This window comes from Felis catus, chromosome C1, assembly GCF_018350175.1.
Source record: "Felis catus isolate Fca126 chromosome C1, F.catus_Fca126_mat1.0, whole genome shotgun sequence".
NCBI classification, from domain to species: Eukaryota; Metazoa; Chordata; class Mammalia; order Carnivora; family Felidae; genus Felis; species Felis catus.
In genome coordinates, this window is record NC_058375.1 from 38,291,748 (window position 1) to 38,310,902 (window position 19,155).

Below are 19,155 nucleotides of genomic sequence, written 5' to 3' on the forward strand. Positions count from 1 at the left end.
GGACTCACGAACTGTGAGATCATGACATGAGCGAAGTCGGACGTTTAACCAACTGAGCCACCCAGATGCCCCACTAGAGGACATTTCTAAAGAAAATATCAAACTAGAGAGAGAGAGAGAGGAAAAGAAAAAAGAATTAAAAATATCAAAATAAGCATAAGATATATATGAGATACAGTCTAAAAATCTTATATAACTGGGAGTCCAGAGGAACGGGAAACAGATAATGGGGCAGAAGCAATGTTGAAAGAAATAATGGCTACAGGTTTTCTAAAACTGATGAAAAATATCAACCTCCAAATTTAGGAAGCTCTGAAAACTTAACATAGATTAACCCAAGAATACCACATCTAGGTATATAATGGTAAAATTACTAAACACAAAGTGGAAGAGTGAATTTTAAATATAACGGGAGTAGGAGGAGAAATACCTACATTACTTCAAAAGCGTAGGAGCTGACTTTTCAAGACATAAAAGAAGCCAGATGATGATGGAATAGCTTCTTTAAAATGACAAAGAGGGTTGCCTGGGTGGCTCAGTGGGTTTGGATCCTGGAGCCTGCTTTGGATTCTGTGTCTCCCTGTCTCTCTCTTTGCCTCTCCCCCACTCACGCTGTCTCTCTCTGAAAAATAAACATTAAAAAAATAAATAAAAAAATAAAAGAGAAGAAAATAACTACCAACCTAGAGTTTTATATCCAGTAAAACCATCCCACATAAAAGTGAAAACAAGATGTTTTCAAACAAAATCAGAATTCACAGCCAGGAGAATGTCATGAAAGAAGTATTAAAGGACGCTCTTCAGGCAGAAGGAAAATGACTCTAGAATCCATATGGGAACATGGAATTGCAGGAAAGAATGAAGAATAATAGAACAGATAAATAAGTGATTAGTATGAATAAACATCATATAAACAAAATTAATGTCTTGTGTGTTTTATACATGTAGAATTAAAGTACAAAATTAAAATGCAAAAATATGAAAAAAAGGGGACGGGTTAAATGTTTTTAGGCCCCAATACTGGTAGGGAGGTCAACAAAAAATAATTTGTCAAGTGTGCAAGCTGAAATCTCCAGGGCAGCCAATAATAGAAGAGTTAGAAAATGAATTAACAAGTTAATAAAAAGGAAAATAAGTTATAAAAATGTTTGCTAATTCCAACCAAAGACAATCAATCTACATAAAAATCCTAGATTTTAATTCTTCAAAAACAAAAACAAAACGTGCTACTCACAATATATACACTTTAAATACAATGATAAAAAGAAAAAAATAAAAAAATATATACCATTCATAGACTAGCCAAAATAAAGCCATTCTAACTATACAAATATCAGATAAAACGTACTACCCTCAAGCAAGGAGACGAATAGGGGCATTCACAATAAAAGGTTCATATCACAGTCTGAAGTCTATATCCAACCAATGACACAGCTTCAAAATATATAAAATTAATAAAACTAGAAAGAAATGTGGAGGCTTAAACCTTTCTTGGGATTTGAGATCTATCTACCATGATACAGAAAAAATAATTTTAACCAGAACATACATTTAAATGTGAAAAAAAACCAAAAACCCATTAGAGGAAAACATAGGAGAAAGTCTCGAAGTACACAAAATTTCTAAAAATGCTGATCAACAAATTAAAAATAATGAAATAGATTCATTAGGATCAAGAATTTTTTTTTTATCAAAGATGTCACTAAGAAAATAAAAAGATGAGGCATAGAGTGAGAAAAGACAAGAATTCATATCAAGGATCTATGTGGAACTCTGAACAAAAAACCAAAAGGAGACAATTCAGTACAAAAATTCACAAATAACCTGAACAAGCCTTCACAAAAGAGAATATCCAATGGCCAATAAACATATACATTAGTCATCAGGAAATAGCAAATTAAAACCATTATATGATAAACTACCTCTTACCAAATGCCAAAAGGAAAACTCACATAAGCACATACACACACACGTCAATCAAGTAGCAGTGAGGATGTACAGCAAGTACAACTCTCACACACAGGTAGTTAAAATCACTTGAAAAATTCTTTTGACAGCACCTTCTAGGGCTGAGTGTACACATAGCCCATGACTGGGCAATTCCAAATAAGAATACATACTCAACACAATGATACCTTCATTGCATCATTGTATTCTATATACGCATCAAGGTACACATACAATGCTTATAACAGCTTTATAAGAGCCCAAACCAGAAACAACCCAAATGTCCATTAACAGAGGAATGAATAAATCAACAGTAGTAGCTTCATAAAATAAAATACTGTATAGCAGCAAAAGTGAAGAACTGTTTCTAAATATAACAAGATGTCTGTAGCGCACGATAGTCTGAATTGCAAAATCAAAGTGAAACAAGTCAGAGAAAAAAAGTACATACTGAAGGATGTCACTTATATAAAGATTAAAACACATAAGACTAATCTTGCCATTAGACCTTAGGATAATGTTTACCCTTGAAGTGGCAGCAGCTGAGAGGAAATGCGAGAGAGAGGAAATGTCAGATTCCCAACATGACACTCATGATAAATGATTGTTTTTTAAACTGCTGAAACAAAAAAATCACAAAAAGAATGCACTGTAATTATTTCCCAGCTGCCCGTCATATATATGTTTATTTGCCTTACCTCAGAAAATATTCTCATATTGATGGTCTCTAATATTAAACCCAGTAAACCTGCCTGGCTCTTTTCCTCTTTTAAATAACATAAAAATCAGCTGGGAAGCTTCTTCAAAATAATTATTTCTCACCCCACCTCCCCTCATTCTACCATTTAGAATACAATCTATTTGCAAGAAATGGGATTGTTTTATACTGGGCCATAAAACAAGAGACCCCATACTTGGAAGGCAATGAAATAATTATCACAAAGTCACTACTTACTACGAGATGTGATCAATAACACTGTTTAGAGTTCAGATGATGTCAAACATTTTGCACAATGACTCAGGTCAAGAGGAAGTTAGAGATGTTGCCTTTAGCAAAACCACTGACTTCCACCAAATGGAGGTTGTATCTTTTTTTCTTCTCTTTCAGTGATTAACTATTACAGGCTTAAGCATCTGGAGTGGTTCTCTTGCCCAATTAGAAAAGGCCTTCAAGAGGAAATTTTAGAAACTAACATATAAACGTCTTTGATGAGCCTGATGTGATTTCAAGACATTTTTTACCCGGTCATGGATCTCATCGCAGTTTGAAGGTGAACACCAATCAGAATGGAATCTGTAGGCATAAAAAACAAAGGTGACTTGTAGCCAGAGGGAGAGAAAGATATCTGTCCAAATGCCAGACACCAAAAGCCATTGTTTTTTCTTATCCCGGTATGATGACACAGAAAGATTTAAATAGCATATTTTCTTCTTTGACCAAAGATGAGAAGCAGATGTAAAATCAGGCACTGATTCTCGACGGAAATATTTCGCCTTCACAATATGTGCAATAAGCAGTAATAATAACGTTTGATGTGAATTAGGGAGAGCACACCTAAGTAGTTAATCATTTTAATGATTTCCATACACAATTCTTTAGAGCTTTATCTCTAAATAAAGATACAGATTTTCAGATTAGAACAATAATTCCATGTATAGTGCCTTTAAAATTAGTTCTTATTTTCCAGTAATTTAATCACACTCTCTTAAATTATGTGGATAAAATGCCTTTATGTATACAGAGCAATAAAACTAATTTTATGAAACGAAACAAAATGTTCAAATAGATGAAAATATTATTTAGAATACAATCATGTTCTTACTCCTTCAGAAGATAGGGGGGTATCAAAATTGAAGGATTCCCTCTCAGCACAGGTATCAATCACTTCTCTAGTCTCTCCTATAAATGTGCTTTTTAAGTGAATATTGTAAAAGGAAAGGAAAATGAGACTTTTATGAAAATCTGAGTTTTGGAGTTAAAGAAGAAATAAAACAACCATTCCTCTTTCTTATTCCCACTCAAACTCAAAACTGGCATTCGTATTCTGAAGTTACTTTATTTTATACAAGTAATAATGAAAATTTCCAGGTCCATCTGATTATAATTCATCTATACGAAGTGTTATTGATAATTCTTTCATAAAGGAATGGGTACTAAAATGCTACTAGATTGCTTACATCTTTGCCTTTTTCCCTCCTAGCTTATTCTTACAAAGTTACAATTTTATATATTTACACAAGGTATAAACTCTTTAGCAGGATAAATGATTTATATAACCTGTTTTAAAGAATGTAATCACTAATGGATGATCAACTATATCTAAATTTTCATCTCCCATATTTGTAAAAGGAAGTGTTATTGAAGCTACACAAATATATGGCAAACGTTGTTATATTTGCTACATATGCAACACATCTTGAAAATCTGAGATCCAAATGTGCAGTTCCAAGAGGGTGTCTTCAGTGTGCTATGAGAGGGTCCACTAGTCTGTGCTGTGGTATAAGAAATGATTGCCTAACAATCTTTAACTTCATTTACAAAATTCAAAACGGTAAGCATGATTAAAAAGAGTATCAGCTCCTTTTTAATTAAATTTGCTAGTATTTCTTAGTCTGTTTTTAGTAATAACTTTACAGCCTAATACAAATTATAAGTCATAATATTAATATTTATACTTTGAGGAGAAAGCTGTTTCTGAAATGTAAGACTTATAATAAAGATTGAAACCATTTTATGTGTGTTAACTCTACTGAAGATATTTTTTAAATGGGCTTCAAGCAAAAGGCACCTTCACTATAAATAAAGAAATTTATTTGTTTACAGTCACTAATAAGAGTTTTATTTTTGAGAGAGAGAGAAACAGAGAGAGAGAGTATACGGCACGCAGGGGATGGGCACAGAAAAAGGGAGAGAAAGAATCCCAAGCAGGCTCTGCACTGACAGCATAGAGCCTGACACAGGGCTTGATCCCACGAACTGTAAGATCATGACCTGAGCCAAAATGAAGAGTCAGACACTTAACTGACAGAGCTACCCAGGAGCCCCACTAATAGTTTTTGAAAGTCTGTTTATTCATATACATGATTTAGGAGTCAACACTTCACAGAAATCTTAAAGGAAAACTTATTTCGTCTTAATGAATATTTAACCCAGATAACTTCTATAGCTTTATGTTTTGTCATGCTCCCAATTTTGCCTGGGACATACAATCTATTTTTACATCAGTTTAAATTGTTTATTGATTCTGTTGGATTTTATAAATGCCCTGTAAGTATACTGTTCAGTAATCTAAAAGAGCCATTATCAGAGAATGTCTTATATTTAAAGGTGTGGTACTGAGTGTGCTAAAAAGAACAAAATGTTTTTGTTCCTAGTAATATGTCTTAAAGACATTTTATTTTCCTTTATAACCAAATCTAAATCTTTTGCAAAACATACACTCAAAGTAGAAGTGTTCCACCTTAGCAAAAGTAAAAAAGTTTATCTACCCTAAAGAGTACCCCAATAAAGTTTTATTACTTTACTTAGATGAATTTAAAACTGAATTGCTACTATATTATTTTAAAAGCACCTCAACCTTGCTCTAGTCATGTAGGTAATGTTTAATATTAGAACCACTCATTTCCTTCTAGCAAAGACCTTACTGCATCTACTACCAAGCATCAGAATAGATGTGTTAAATGCCACTTGCTACTGGAAGCCATCACCTGCACTGGGATATGAAAAAGGGACAGTTGAGTTTAGCTGTCTTCAGTGAAGAATTTTTGAATACAGCCTCAGTGAAGAATTTGTCAACTTGGAAAAACAGACTTCAAAAGCCGGGATGAAATTAGACCTCAGGATACAATTACACAAGACTAAAATTTATATTGTACTACAGTGGTAGACAACTGGAGAGTTCTGCAAAATCTGTGAAAAAGCAGGAAAATAAAACAATATTCATAAAAACATTTCCAAGGAGATATAGATAAAAAATGTCTTGAAAACCTACAGAGATGGCAAAGAACCTAATCAACAAAACCACAAGTGCTTAATTCTGAAAGTCAGCAAAAAGAGAGTATCTGAACATCTGACCACTGGAGCAGATGTGGAAATTAAAGTCCCCTGGCAACTGCGACACAGGTTACCAGACTTCAGCAGAAAAATCTCTCTTCAAGACTTTCTCTGGAACTTTTTTTTTTTCAACGTTTATTTATTTTTGGGACAGAGAGAGACAGAGCATGAACGGGGGAGGGGCAGAGAGAGAGGGAGACACAGAATCAGAAACAGGCTCCAGGCTCTGAGCCATCAGCACAGAGCCCAACGCGGGGCTCGAACATTCGGACCGCGAGATCGTGACCTGGCTGAAGTCGGACGCTTAACCGTCTGCGCCACCCAGGCGCCCCTCTCTGGAACTTTTAAAGCCTATAGAAACATAGGTACATATCTCTCTATATAAACATGGAGATATATCTTTTTATCTATCCATCTGTCTGTGAACTCGATGATCCCACAGGCATCATTCCAAAGATTAGAGGCAACATTAAGCAAAATTCCCTATCTCAGGGTCTCCAGCAGACCTCCATACATCCATTTGAACGTTTATAGGGCTAATGGGGAAAGAAATCTATCTGTTTAGAATAGGGACTTTTTTTCTTTCAGAATAAGGATGTTTTAATACAGCTTCCAAACTGATACACTCTTGCTCAAACCATCAGTTTTGAGATGAACTTTTGACAGACTATACAGTTAGTGTAAATTTTATCAGTTAATGTCTGGTGGTCATAATATGCTATACAAACTGGGTGTGCTACTTCAGATTTTTGACACCACCTAAAGATAGATTTCATTTCCATGTTGTTGACAGAATGTGTGGCTTTCAAATATCTTTTCTTTTTTTTTTTAATATGAAATTCATTGTCAAATTGGTTTCCATACAACACCCAGTGCTGATCACAACAGGTGTCCTCCTCAATGCCCATCACCCATTTTCCCCTCCCTCCCACCCCCATCAACCTTTAGTTTATTCTCAGTTTTTGAGTCTCTTACGGTTTGCCTCCCTCCCTCTCTTATTTTTTTCTTCACTTCTCCTCCCCCATGATCTTCTGTTAAGTTGCAAGGACCATGAGGCATTCAAATTTCTATAAAAGTTTTAAACTACCTAGGGTAGGGTTGTTTGTTGTTTTTTTTTCAATTTATGACAACTGTTTTCTATGTTACTATTAGTGAGTGAGGCAACGAATTTCCAATTTGAATTCAACAACAACAAAAACAGATAAAGAGGAATTATTTCTTTCACATTCAAATTATAACAAGTATCTAACTTCAGTTGCCAAAGCTTTTTTAGAGGGAGGGCTGGAATTTTTACATGATTAAAATTCTCTTGGGGAGTTGGGGAGAGGTTATTTGAGGAAAATAAATACCATATACCAACAATATATAGCAGCATCATTATCACTAAAAGGAAAGTATAACCTATGCTATTTTTATACATAAGCCATGCCTATAATGTTAAATCCCTATGGATTTATTGAAAATAAACCATCATGCACTATTTTTCACTTTTAAAAACCATAGTATTGAATTAGGGTTAAAGTGATCCTAATTAATAAACCCATTAATAGTTAATAACTCACTTCAAGAGGACTGGGCTCGGGAGAAATATCTAATGCTATGTAATACGTACTATATTCTAAACAAAAACAAGTAAGCCTTTTAAAATCAAATTATACTTGTACAAATAATCAGTTCACATACATTATTTCTGCCTTCTCTTTTCTAATGATGGTTATTAAAAAAATCAGTACAGTAGGAAAGACTAAGTATTACCTTTCCCTGAGAGAAGCTCGATTAAGCACAGGACTTGGAGAATGCTTCGGCATTGTTGAGGGTGCTGAATGGACTAGTAGGGTCCTTGCTGAATTCTGGGGCTTGCTACATGACCTTGAGCTTAAATACTCATCACACCTTTCCAAGGAGTCATCGTAGTCTCTCCCATGGGGTGTCCTGATAACCTGTTTAAAAAATTATATTTGTATACACATAATAAATGTCCTATACATTTATTACATACATACACACATATACACACCACCTTAGAACATTTATAAGAATTAAAAAAAAAAAACCAAACACGTATAATGCCACAGCCATATATGAAGGTAAATTTTAGAATGTAGCAGTAATCGTTACCACCATAAGAATAAATATTAGGGGCACCTGGGTGGCTCAGTCAGTTAAGCGCCTGACTTCGACTCAGGTCATGATCTTGCATCTCACAGTCTGTGAGTTCAAGTGCCGCATCAGGCTCTGTGACAGCTCAGAGCCTGGAGCCTGCTTCAGATTCTGTGTCTCCCTCTCTCTCTGCCCCTCCCCCACTCATGCTCTGTCTTTCTCAAAAATATATAAACATTAAAAAAAAAAACATTAAATACATCTAGATTGTTCATTCCACGTCTAAAATTTACAATTTTCAATTCCAAAGGCTTTTGAGTAGTGGTAGGGTAAAGATAGGGGTGTATATATAAAACAAAGGACAATACACAGAAACTAATGACAGCCTAGTTTAGCTATCAGGCCAATCAGAACAGATTTCTACCCTAATACTCATTCATTGATTCATTTGTTCTGAGGACAGACAAATGAATGAATCAGGATAAAAACATTATATAACTACCTTTATATGAGGAACTTATATTCTAGTAAAGTTTACATACTACTATGGAGAGGGAGTTTTAAACACACACCCTAAGATAAATAGGTAAAATACATAGTATGTTAAAGGATGGTGAATATCATAAGAAGAAAATAAAGCAGGAAAGGAGATAAGAGGTACTGATGGGTGGTGTGGGAGGGGTATATAGGGAAGGAGATGCAATTTTATTTTATTTCATTTCACTTTATTTTATTTTTTTATTTATTTGAGAGAGAGAGAGCATGAGAGAGAGCAGGGGAGGGACAGAAAAAGAGGGAAAGAGAGAATCCCAGCAAGTTCCACATTGCCAGTGCGAAGAACGAAAAAGGGCTCGATTTCATGAAATGAACGTGAGATCATGACCTGAGCCAAAATCAAGAATCAGACACTTAACCTATTGAGCCACCCAGGCATCCCAGGAGCTGCAATTTGAAATAAGGTAATCAAGGGGGACCTCACGGAGAAAGAGAATATCTTAGTAAAGACCTAAGGAGTAAAGGCCTGAAGATCTTACTAAAGACCACAAGACCTAAGTCATGGGGACATCTGTGGGAAGATCATTCCAGGAGAGAAAAATAAACACAAAGATCCTGTGGGATGGGGTGGAAAGCACGCCTGATGTATTAGAAATAGCAACTGGGTGGCTCAGGTAGTTAAGCATCCAACTTCGGCTCAGGTCATGATCTCACAATTCATGAGTTTGAGTCCCACGTTGGGCGCTGTGCTGACAGCTCAGAGCCTGGAGCCTGGAGCCTGTCTTCGAATTCTATGTCTCCCTCTCTCTCTGTCCTTCCCCTGCTTATACTGTCTCTCTCTCTCTCAAAAAATAAATGAAAAAAAAAAACACTTAAAGAATTAAAAAAAAAAAAAAGAAATAGCAAGGAAACCAATAGGGCTGAACTAAATAGTAGGTAATGAGGTCAAAAAGGTAGTTTTAAGGATTTAGGATTCTATGCTGTAACTTTTTTTTTTTTTAAATAAGATCTCACTGGCTACTTTGTTAAGAACTGTCTATAGAGTGGCAGAGACAGGGAAATCAGCTAGGAAATGATTATAACAAAATATGGAAAAGGATGCTGGCTTGAATAAGAATGATACCAATGGAGGTGAAAAGTGATCAGATTGAAAAGGCATTTGAAAGATAGGGCCAACAGGATTCGCTAATGGACTGGATGTCAAAGATAACACCAGTTTTTTGGCCTAATCAACCAGAAGAATTGGGTTTATATGATTTAGTTACACCCTTCCAACTGGAAGGATAGAAGAGTAAATATTAGGAGCCTGTTTCTGCACATGTTGAGCTGCTTATACCTATTAATTTATTAATCACCCAACACATTAGAGTAGAATTCAGGAGAAGAGTCAAGGATAAAGATATAAATGGTATTTAAAGATAGGGCACTAGGTGATATCACCAAGGAAGTGAGCATAAGTAGAAAGAAGAATACATCTGAAGACAGAGCCCTGGGGAATACTCCACTACTGAAAGGCTGAGAAGATAGCAAGGAAACATCAGACTTAGGAGTGAGCAGGGAAGAAGGGGAAGAAACAGGAGAATGTGTGGTCAGTTGAAGAATGCATTTCAAGTAAGGGGAGTAACTAACTAAGTTAAATATGCTGATAAATCAAATTGGAAAAGACTGAGAATGGAACTTTGGATTTTAGCAATTGGAGAGTCATTAGTAACATCAACAAGAGTAGCACTGATGGAGTGATGGGAGTGATAATCTGGAGTTGAGTTCAAGAGAGAATGAGAGAGAGAAATTGCACTCATTTAATAAATATTTAATCTCCAGTCATTATTTTAAGTGTTGGGACTACAACAGTGAACACAACTAAGTCCCTGCCTTTATGAGCAAATGTTCTAGCAGTACTATTTGCTAAATATCTGGGCTTTAAGAAAGATACCTTATCTTTCTCAGACTTATTTCCCTCATATGTAGAGTTAATAATCACTATCTTATAGATTTTCCATAATTTAAAGTATGTTATAGAACATCTAGGTGTGTGAATTAGTTATACAATAAATATAAGTCATTTATTATTAAAACACCAGTCCAACACAACTTTTTGCTTCAACACTACCACAATTTTCACTGCTTTCCAGAATTAGAGCAACATATGGTGACTCAGCAATCAGCTAAGAGAACCAAGCTTTCATCCCAGAACCAAATAGCACATGGTTCAAACGGCTCAGTTACAGTACCAAATAACTGACCAAGAAATATATGATCTAGATTGAATAAAAATTGGAAATTATTTCAATGTTAGTTGTTCACATAAAGTAAAAGCACAGTGAATGTCAAAAACAAGATCAAAGATGTCCGTAGTCAACAAATGTTAAGCATACATGTGAAGAGACTGATAGGAAAGAAAAAAAGTGCTGTAATGCTGTTTCTAGAATTCTATCCAAATATGAGTCTCTTGGCTTATGGTACAGATTATTTTCTCTTCATTAACTTCAATGCCAACTGAGTCATGCTGGTTAGCAGACCACTTCATTTTTCCTTCCCCCCTTTTTTTTTTTTACTAAATTTTCTCCCCAAACTAGTCAGCAATATTTTAAACACAGCCATGTTCCTCTATTTATAAGAATATTCACTGACAATCTCTTGCACCACGTTAGCTAATACTCATATCTAGAAAGGTATAGGGGTTTGAACTTACAATCCAGATGAGATGGGGCATAAACACAAAGATAACTGACAACAAGATAACCTGCATCAAATACATCATAATGACAACACAGAAAGATATTCAAAGATTTTGGTCTAAATGGTGGAAGTCTCATGGAGAAGGTGGGACTGGAATCAAGGCCATTAGTAGAGAAAAGGAGAAAGAGCAGTCAGAATGGGGGAAAAGGCACAAGGAAAGAGGACCACAGACGACAATAACTTGGCTATCTCTATAGGAAACTAATAGGAGAGACAGTATCTTAGAGGTGGAAAGGAGCACATTGTAGAGAAACTTAAGTGCTGTAACTCAATACTATTCAACATTTTCTAAGCATATTCTATGTATCAAGTACTAAACAAGGGAGGAGACAACAATCACAAATAAATGTAACAGAAGACCTCAAAGAAGTTATAATCCATGAGGGCAGACATGAAAAAACAAGTAATGATAAAATAATGAGGAAGGAAATTAGAACTGAATAGATATAATAAGTGTGCCATGGGACCACAGCTAGGATATATTCTTTCCATGGAATTACAGCAAATATTTGTTTGGTAAAGTTTTATATCTGCATGGGGGACTAAAGGTATAATGAGGGAGTAAGTCTTGGATAAGAATCCATTTCAAACTTTCAATCTTAAGCCTTAGCTTAAGACATTTCCATAGCTCTTGTGAGTTTTCCATAGGTTACTTATTTACTTCAAAACCACATGGAATATTATCTCTTTGGCTCATTACAGAAGAGTTCCATCTCTTGGACAATTCTTCAAGAACACTGGCTTACAGTCCAAAGACCTGGGTTCAAATCCCTACCAATTATGTGACCCTGAGTGGGTCATTTCTTTCCAAGCTTTAGTTTCCTTATATACAAACTGGGGAAATAATCTTGCAGATTTGCCACAAAAATGTGGTAAAATTGTGAAAACACAAAGCAGAGGGCTTAGTTTATGAAGAATAATAGTTATTTCCTCTGTTTACAGTAATCTTCATATTTCAGCAAAAAGATTTTTTTTCTTTTTCTTTTTACATTTATGGAAATCTTTAAATGTCTGTTCTAAGATCTCTAGTATGTAACAATTCCAATATTACAAATGTTAAAATGTATCGAGATAAAAAATCTAGTATTTTTAAACCACTCTAAAACTGTTACAAGTAGAAAAGTTTCATACACAAAATTCATTGTAATTCCATATATGCAATTATACAAATGACACACTTCTCAAATTTGTGATATATAATGGTTTGGTTATACCATACTTATGAAATAAGATTCCTGAAAAGTTGTTTACATGATAAGCTGATAAGTCATATTTATGGCCATAAAATTTTATGGGAACTTCAAGGTCCAATTAATAGAAGGAATAATTAACTACTGAGTATAATGGGAAACAGGAAATCACTTATCCAACAAGTACCTGTTGAACTGACTTAATGCCTGGTATAAACACCACGCTCTAAAACTTCTTCTTGGTCATGGAGCATAAAATTTAAGAAACAAATACAAATAATTCTAATGGAATTAGCTGGGAAGTAGTTGAGACTAAGGATTGTAGGGGGAAAGTGCAGTATAGGTACTACTTTTAGGATGATAAGAAGAAAGTATGGTTCTCATTCAAAAGAGAGAGAAGCAATTTCTCAGTTTTGCCAAGAACATTCCTTAGTGAATCCTATTTCAAGTGAATAATCAATTCCTATCTTACCCAGTTTAAAAATCCATATGCTCAGCTATCTGGATTGGTTTTAGAAAGATATACTTTCTTTACACTGGAGAGAATTCAAGAAATTCCAAAATAATGCAATGAAAATCGTAAGTAATTCCTAAATAGATCAATCCTTGTGTGTATGTGTGTGTATGGAGGGTTCCCTTCTTAGACCACTGTTCTATGCATTTATATAAATAACTTGTTTAATCGCCACAACAACCTTATGAAATATTTTGATTCTGTCCACTTCATAGGAGAGGAAACTGAAGCAAAGTTAAATAGCTATTAAGTGAGGGGGTCTCAGGCTAGTGACACATGAGAGATCTACGGCAGATCTCTCAAGTGGAAAACTCCAGAGCCCAAGCCTCCCAGGATGCCTGAAAGAAAGTCTCACAGAAGATGGTCTCACAATCTGATTTACTAACAACCAAATTACAGACCTCAGGAACAAACTGACAAACTGTTCTCAAAGAAGAAAGAAAGCATACCCAATTAATTTTATGATGTGATCATAATAAAGCTACCAAACCACTCATGGAAAGTAGAAGGGTAATTACAGACCACCCTCACTAGAAACCATATGTGGGAAAGGGTTAAATAAAGTATTAACAAATTAAATTCAGTAATGTTAAAAATATATATATAACATGACCAAGTTGGGTTTATTCAAAGAATACAAAGATAGGTGAGCATTGGAAAATCTATTAATTCACTACGAAAAATATCAGTATCAAATCAATAGATGCTGAAAAAAATCCATTTGATAATATTCAACATCCATTCATAATTTAAAAATATTCTCTGCAAACAAGAAATCTCAAAAGGAACTTAGTTAACTTGCAAAAGGATATTTAACAAAAATCTACTGCAAATAACATTCATAGGTGTGAAACCTCAGACATGATCCTATCTATCAAAGACAGGATCAAGACAAGAAAACACTGTATTAGGCTATGCTGCGGTAGCAAATTAAATTTGAAATCAGTGGCTTAACATAATAAAGGTTCATTTTTCCCCGTGCTTTATGGTAACAGAGGTTAGCAAGAAAAATTACACTTCACAAAAACTGTCTAAGGACTGTTTTGATGAGACACACTGAGCAACTTACAGCTGTATGATCTAGAACGTGAGGCCTCATTGTCACTGAAACAAGAGAGGGTTCAGATCAATTCATCTATGCTTCACCCTGGAAGGGATCCACATAATTTTCATTCATAGCCCATCGGCTAGAGTAGGTCCTAAATAACTGCAAAAGGGCTTGAAAAGCTGGAAGAGGATACAAACAGCCAATAAGCAGTAACTGTCCCTGCCACGTCCCCTATCACCACTTTTATTCACACTGTACTGAAGATATTAGAAAATTAAGACAAAGAAATATTTCGAATGGCATAAATAAAATTCATTTCGCAAATGACAGTTTCTTCTATTAAAAAATTCAAGAATATCTATGACAAAAATGTTATACAAAATCAGCTTCAAACCTATATATCAGTAAAACACACAAAAAATGTAGTTTACAGTACATTCCTATTTACAGTAGGAACCAAAACTATAAGGTTTCTAGGAATAAATCTAACTATGTGTAACAGATTAATGGAAAAGCATACATATCTTTACTGAGACACGTGAGAACTGAGACCACCTGCATTCACATGGCTTAAATATCACATCTAAGAACTGAGACCCACCTACCTCAATGTGACTTTACCACGAGTTCAAGGAAATTCTTGCCCAAGAAAACAATGCTACAAACCAGTAAATACCATCATTTGCTTCAGGACATTCCCATAAATCATTTACCTGAACAAACGGTCTGCTCAATCATCAGTCAGCTCCCTTCTTGAAACAACAGATTCTTAATCTGGGCAAATAATTCCCTTCTCGGAAGAAAAGATCACCCAACTGGACAAATCCTTCCTTATCAAATCAAGTGTTTACTTATCAAGACTCGCTTTAAGAACCCAATCTTTGTGTTCATTAATCCCAAACTTTTATATCACAAACTTTGTCAATTAGATTCCCTCATTAAAAGCCCTACCTTAAAACACTGGAGCTCAGACCCCAAAACCCTATACATATCTGCCCCTAACCTTCTCCTTTCAGAGACACTACTCAGACTGTCCAAGTGGTGGCGCTACCTTAAAGCATTATGTCAGAAACTCAGCTCTGCTTGGTATCAACACATTATTTAGTTATTCTGGTGGTTTTGGTGAGTTGGCAGTTGACAATCCTAACAGTCTACTAAGATATAAATAGACACCCACATGCTGCCACAGCTAAAACCTCCAACTTAGAAACTGTACTCTTCTGAGACTTTGTGAGCTTCCCTACTGTGAGTCTCTGACTGCAGTAGTAAGGTGAATGAACTTTGGTGTTGAGTCTGGACTCTGATTTCCTTTTGTTAAACTTCCCAAGTGCTTAGTTAGTTCGTCTCCTGGGATGCAGAACCTTTTACTAATCTTGTCATTATATGATCGGATTGGAAAATTTGGATCCCGGTGGATGTCTGTCTTTTTATCAACAATACTAATATATCTCTATCTTTGTGACTTTTTGTTGTGAGTCTGTGAGAAGAAGATCATAGGAAAATGAAAAAATGTCGAGCTACCAAATCCATCCTCAAGTTAGGCCCATGGATGAACAGGCTCTGAAATTCTCATCACACCACAATCCTCATAATAAAAACTCTGCCGTGGGTCACTTGTCAAAGTATCATGAAAACTTCTTCAGTGTTTCCTTGTTCTCTCCATGGGAAAAAACTGCTGTAGAAGAGATTGCTTCCAAACCTTCCATCCTCCTAGAAGTGCAGACTTGTCAGGTCTCCCATTTGAGACAACCGCTAGGTTGGGGCACAAGACACAAAGCACGCAAGCAGCACACGGACCAACATTACCAGACTTGTATATTGGTTTCCATTTAGGTCCATGTCCCCTCCAAGTTAGATTCAAGCTTCTTACACCTATTCACACTGTAATTTTAAGTCATACAGTTACTATTCTAAGCAACATAATTTCACCAATGTCTATGCAAAGAAATACCTCTGCTGTCAGGGCAGCAGGGTATTCACAAAGCTCACCTGGCAGGATTCAGCACTGTTGCAGACTGAGAACTGCTCTTTACCCTCTAGTTTTCCCTTGTTCAAGTCAGGGCACCCAGGTCCCCACCTATCCTGCTCCTCCTCTAACAAAGTAGATCAGAAATGGCATTCAGGTAGGGTGGGAATGTGAGATAGGGAAGAGATCATGCCAATTCACAGGTCACCGGATCATAAGAAGTCCTATCTACATCTGATGGACTGGCCTGTCCATCACCCCAAGATCCTGGCCTTCAAGCTACATTCAAGTGACTTCAGGGAACTCTGAGTGGTCTTTCTTGAGGAGGACATGATTATGTTCTATGTGAGGGAAGAAAGGTATGCAAAGATATTTGGGGGTCAGAGGGGCAGACTGTGTCAGATATGGTTAGCTGTCCACTAAAATTTGTGTCCCCTCTTATGAAGCATAAGATTAGTGGGAATTGGCTGCCTACCCAGGATCCCTACTTACTAGCTACTCTCCTCCCTGTGCTTCTAGATATGGCCATGTGACCAGTTCTTGTCAATGGAACATAAGAAGTGACTTAGAGCACTTCCAGGCTTTTAAGAAACAGATGCACTGGACTGTTAATGAGAAATAAAACTTACGTTGTGTTAAAACATTGTAATAGTAAAGTTTCAGAACATCTGGCATTACCCTAATACATTGAGTGAGTTAAAATCCAGAAGTAGAGGGGCGCCTGGGTGGCGCAGTCGGTTAAGCGTCCGACTTCAGCCAGGTCACGATCTCGCGGTCCGTGAGTTCGAGCCCCGCGTCAGGCTCTGGGCGGATGGCTCGGAGCCTGGAGCCTGTTTCTGATTCTGTGTCTCCCTCTCTCTCTGCCCCTCCCCCGTTCATGCTCTGTCTCTCTCTGTCCCAGAAATAAATAAACGTTGAAAAAAAAATTAAAAAAAAAAATCCAGAAGTAGAAATGTAGACATGACCTAGATAAGAAAGACAGTGATGACATAATGGGAACACAAGGAGTAGGAGCAGCCAGATTATAGGCAATACAAAAATCTAAGCAGAAAACTCTGACTTTGATGTGATATTCATTCATAAATTCAAACACGAGTTAAGTATCCACCAGATACCACACACCTAGCTACCAAAACATGAAATTACTTTCACGAGTTTAGGAAGACATATAAAATCCATATTCTGCCAAATGAAAGAGGCACCCAGTGTAATAAGGCAATGCTAAGGCATGTGAGGATGTTAAAAGTGATGTTAAGGCTACCAGAAATCAACCATATATCCCACGTGTATTTCACAATTTTGCCTAAAGCAAGGTCTGCTTCTTCAGTTCCACAAAGGTGATTTCCTATCTCTTTTTAAAAAAAATTTTTTTTCAACGTTTATTTATTTTTGAGACAGAGAGAGACAGAGCATGAACGGGGGAGGGTCAGAGAGAGAGGGAGACACAGAATCTGAAAACAGGCTCCAGGCTCTGAGCTGTCAGCACGGAGCCCGACGCGGGGCTCGAACTCACGGACCGTGAGATCGTGACCTGAGCCGAAGTCGGATGCTTAACCGACTGAGCCACCCAGGTGCCCCCCCATCTCTTTTAAAGAAACAGAAGGACTCTTCAGTTTTGAGAGTTCTCATAAAATTCATTGTCTCCAAGTAGTTTAGGAGTAATGGATAAAGAAATGGAAGCAATGTTCACTTGAATGTCTAACAGTGAAAGGAGGGAGAGAGGATGATAAAGACACAGGGATGCAGACTGAGCTCTTTCTCAGATTTGCAAAATTTGTTTTCTGTCATTTAAGACGGGGGTAAAAATTCCTGTTCAATTTATAAGTCTGCATATAATCCAATTATATAATAAATATGAAAAGCTTTAAAATTGGAACCCATTATACAAATTTGAGTTGTTTTTTATTATTATGCTTTATGGTCAAAATAAATAAATGCAAAGGTGTTAACATGATTAAGAAGGCAGAGTAGAAGGAAAAACAAAGTGGAGATTAACAGGAAGACTGAAGTAGAGATGAAGAGAACTGAGAAAAATTCCATCCACAACTGACATTTTCTTTGACGAAGTAGAATATGAAGTCATGTATAGAAAATGAGAAGTAGAACTTAGAAAGTCTAGACTATGTTACAGAATCAACAAGAGAACAAAATGATCAGGCAGCACTGAAGGCCAAACTGAAGCTAGAAAGGATGTATTTTTAAAGGCCCAAGTAAAATGGGTTCTATAAAGCTTTCCAGAAATATTCTGTTATTAGATATACAGCCATTCATTTATTCAGATACTGATTATACATGGCATCATTGATTTTTCAACCTTTAGTCCAAAAGCCCCTGCATAGGACAGAACTGTGTCTCCCCAAAATTCCTATGTCAAAGCTCTAACTCCCACTGCGACTGCATTTGAAGTAAGGAATTAAGTAAGGTTCAATGAGGTCACATAGGTGAGGTTCTAATCTGAAAGGACTGGCGCTCTCATAAGGAGACCCCAGACTTTGTGCTCACATGTGCACACACACTCTCACTCTCTCTGCTATGTGAGGATGCAGTGAAAAGCAGCTTTCTGCAAGCTAGGAAGAGAGCTCTCACAAGATACCAGAATGCCTGGCACCCTGAGCTCTTCTACTGTCCAGCCTCCAGAACTGTGAGAAAACAAATTTCTGTTGTTTAAGGCACCCAGTCTATGGTATTTATTACGGTAGCCCAAACTAAGACAGCCCTCATGTTAAAAATGAATACTTTGTATTGCCGTCTTTTATACACCGAAATTAAACGTATTAAAAATGTAACTTACAGGGGCACCTGGGTGGCTCAGTCGGTTGAGCGACCGACTTCAGCTCAGGTCATGATCTCACGGTTTGTGAGTTTGAGCCCCGCGTTGGGCTCTGTGCTGACAGCTCAGAGCCTGGAGTCTGCTTCTGATTCTGTGTCTCCCTCTCTCTCTGCCCCTCCCTCACTCGTGCTCTGTCTCTGTCTCAGAAATAAATAAACATTAAAAAAAAATTTTTTTTTTAAATGTAACTTATGGAGTGCCTGGGTAGCTCAGTTGGTTTGATTTCGGCTTAGGTCTGATCTCATAGTTTGTGAGTTCAAGCCCCACATCAG

General features: G+C 36.5%; 1 protein-coding gene across 5 annotated transcripts in view; it reads right to left on the reverse strand.

Moving 5' to 3' along the window:
• SPATA6 (spermatogenesis associated 6) overlaps positions 1-19,155 on the reverse strand; it is a 143,142-nt gene that overhangs the window by 38,949 nt on the left and 85,038 nt on the right. Inside the window, exons 10-12 of one of the 5 annotated variants that reach the window (XR_006584260.1) lie at positions 7,757-7,941; positions 3,190-3,241; positions 435-622 (exon numbers count right to left, since the gene is read on the reverse strand). Coding sequence is in view for 2 of the 5 variants with exons in the window: in XM_045035803.1 (XP_044891738.1) it covers positions 3,142-3,241; positions 7,757-7,941 (285 nt within the window). In the remaining 3 variants the exon portion in view is untranslated. Of the gene's footprint in view, positions 1-434; positions 623-3,141; positions 3,242-7,756; positions 7,942-19,155 lie in introns of all 5 variants that reach the window. The other 4 variants (XR_006584259.1, XM_045035804.1, XM_045035803.1 and 1 more) reach the window with 4 other exon arrangements.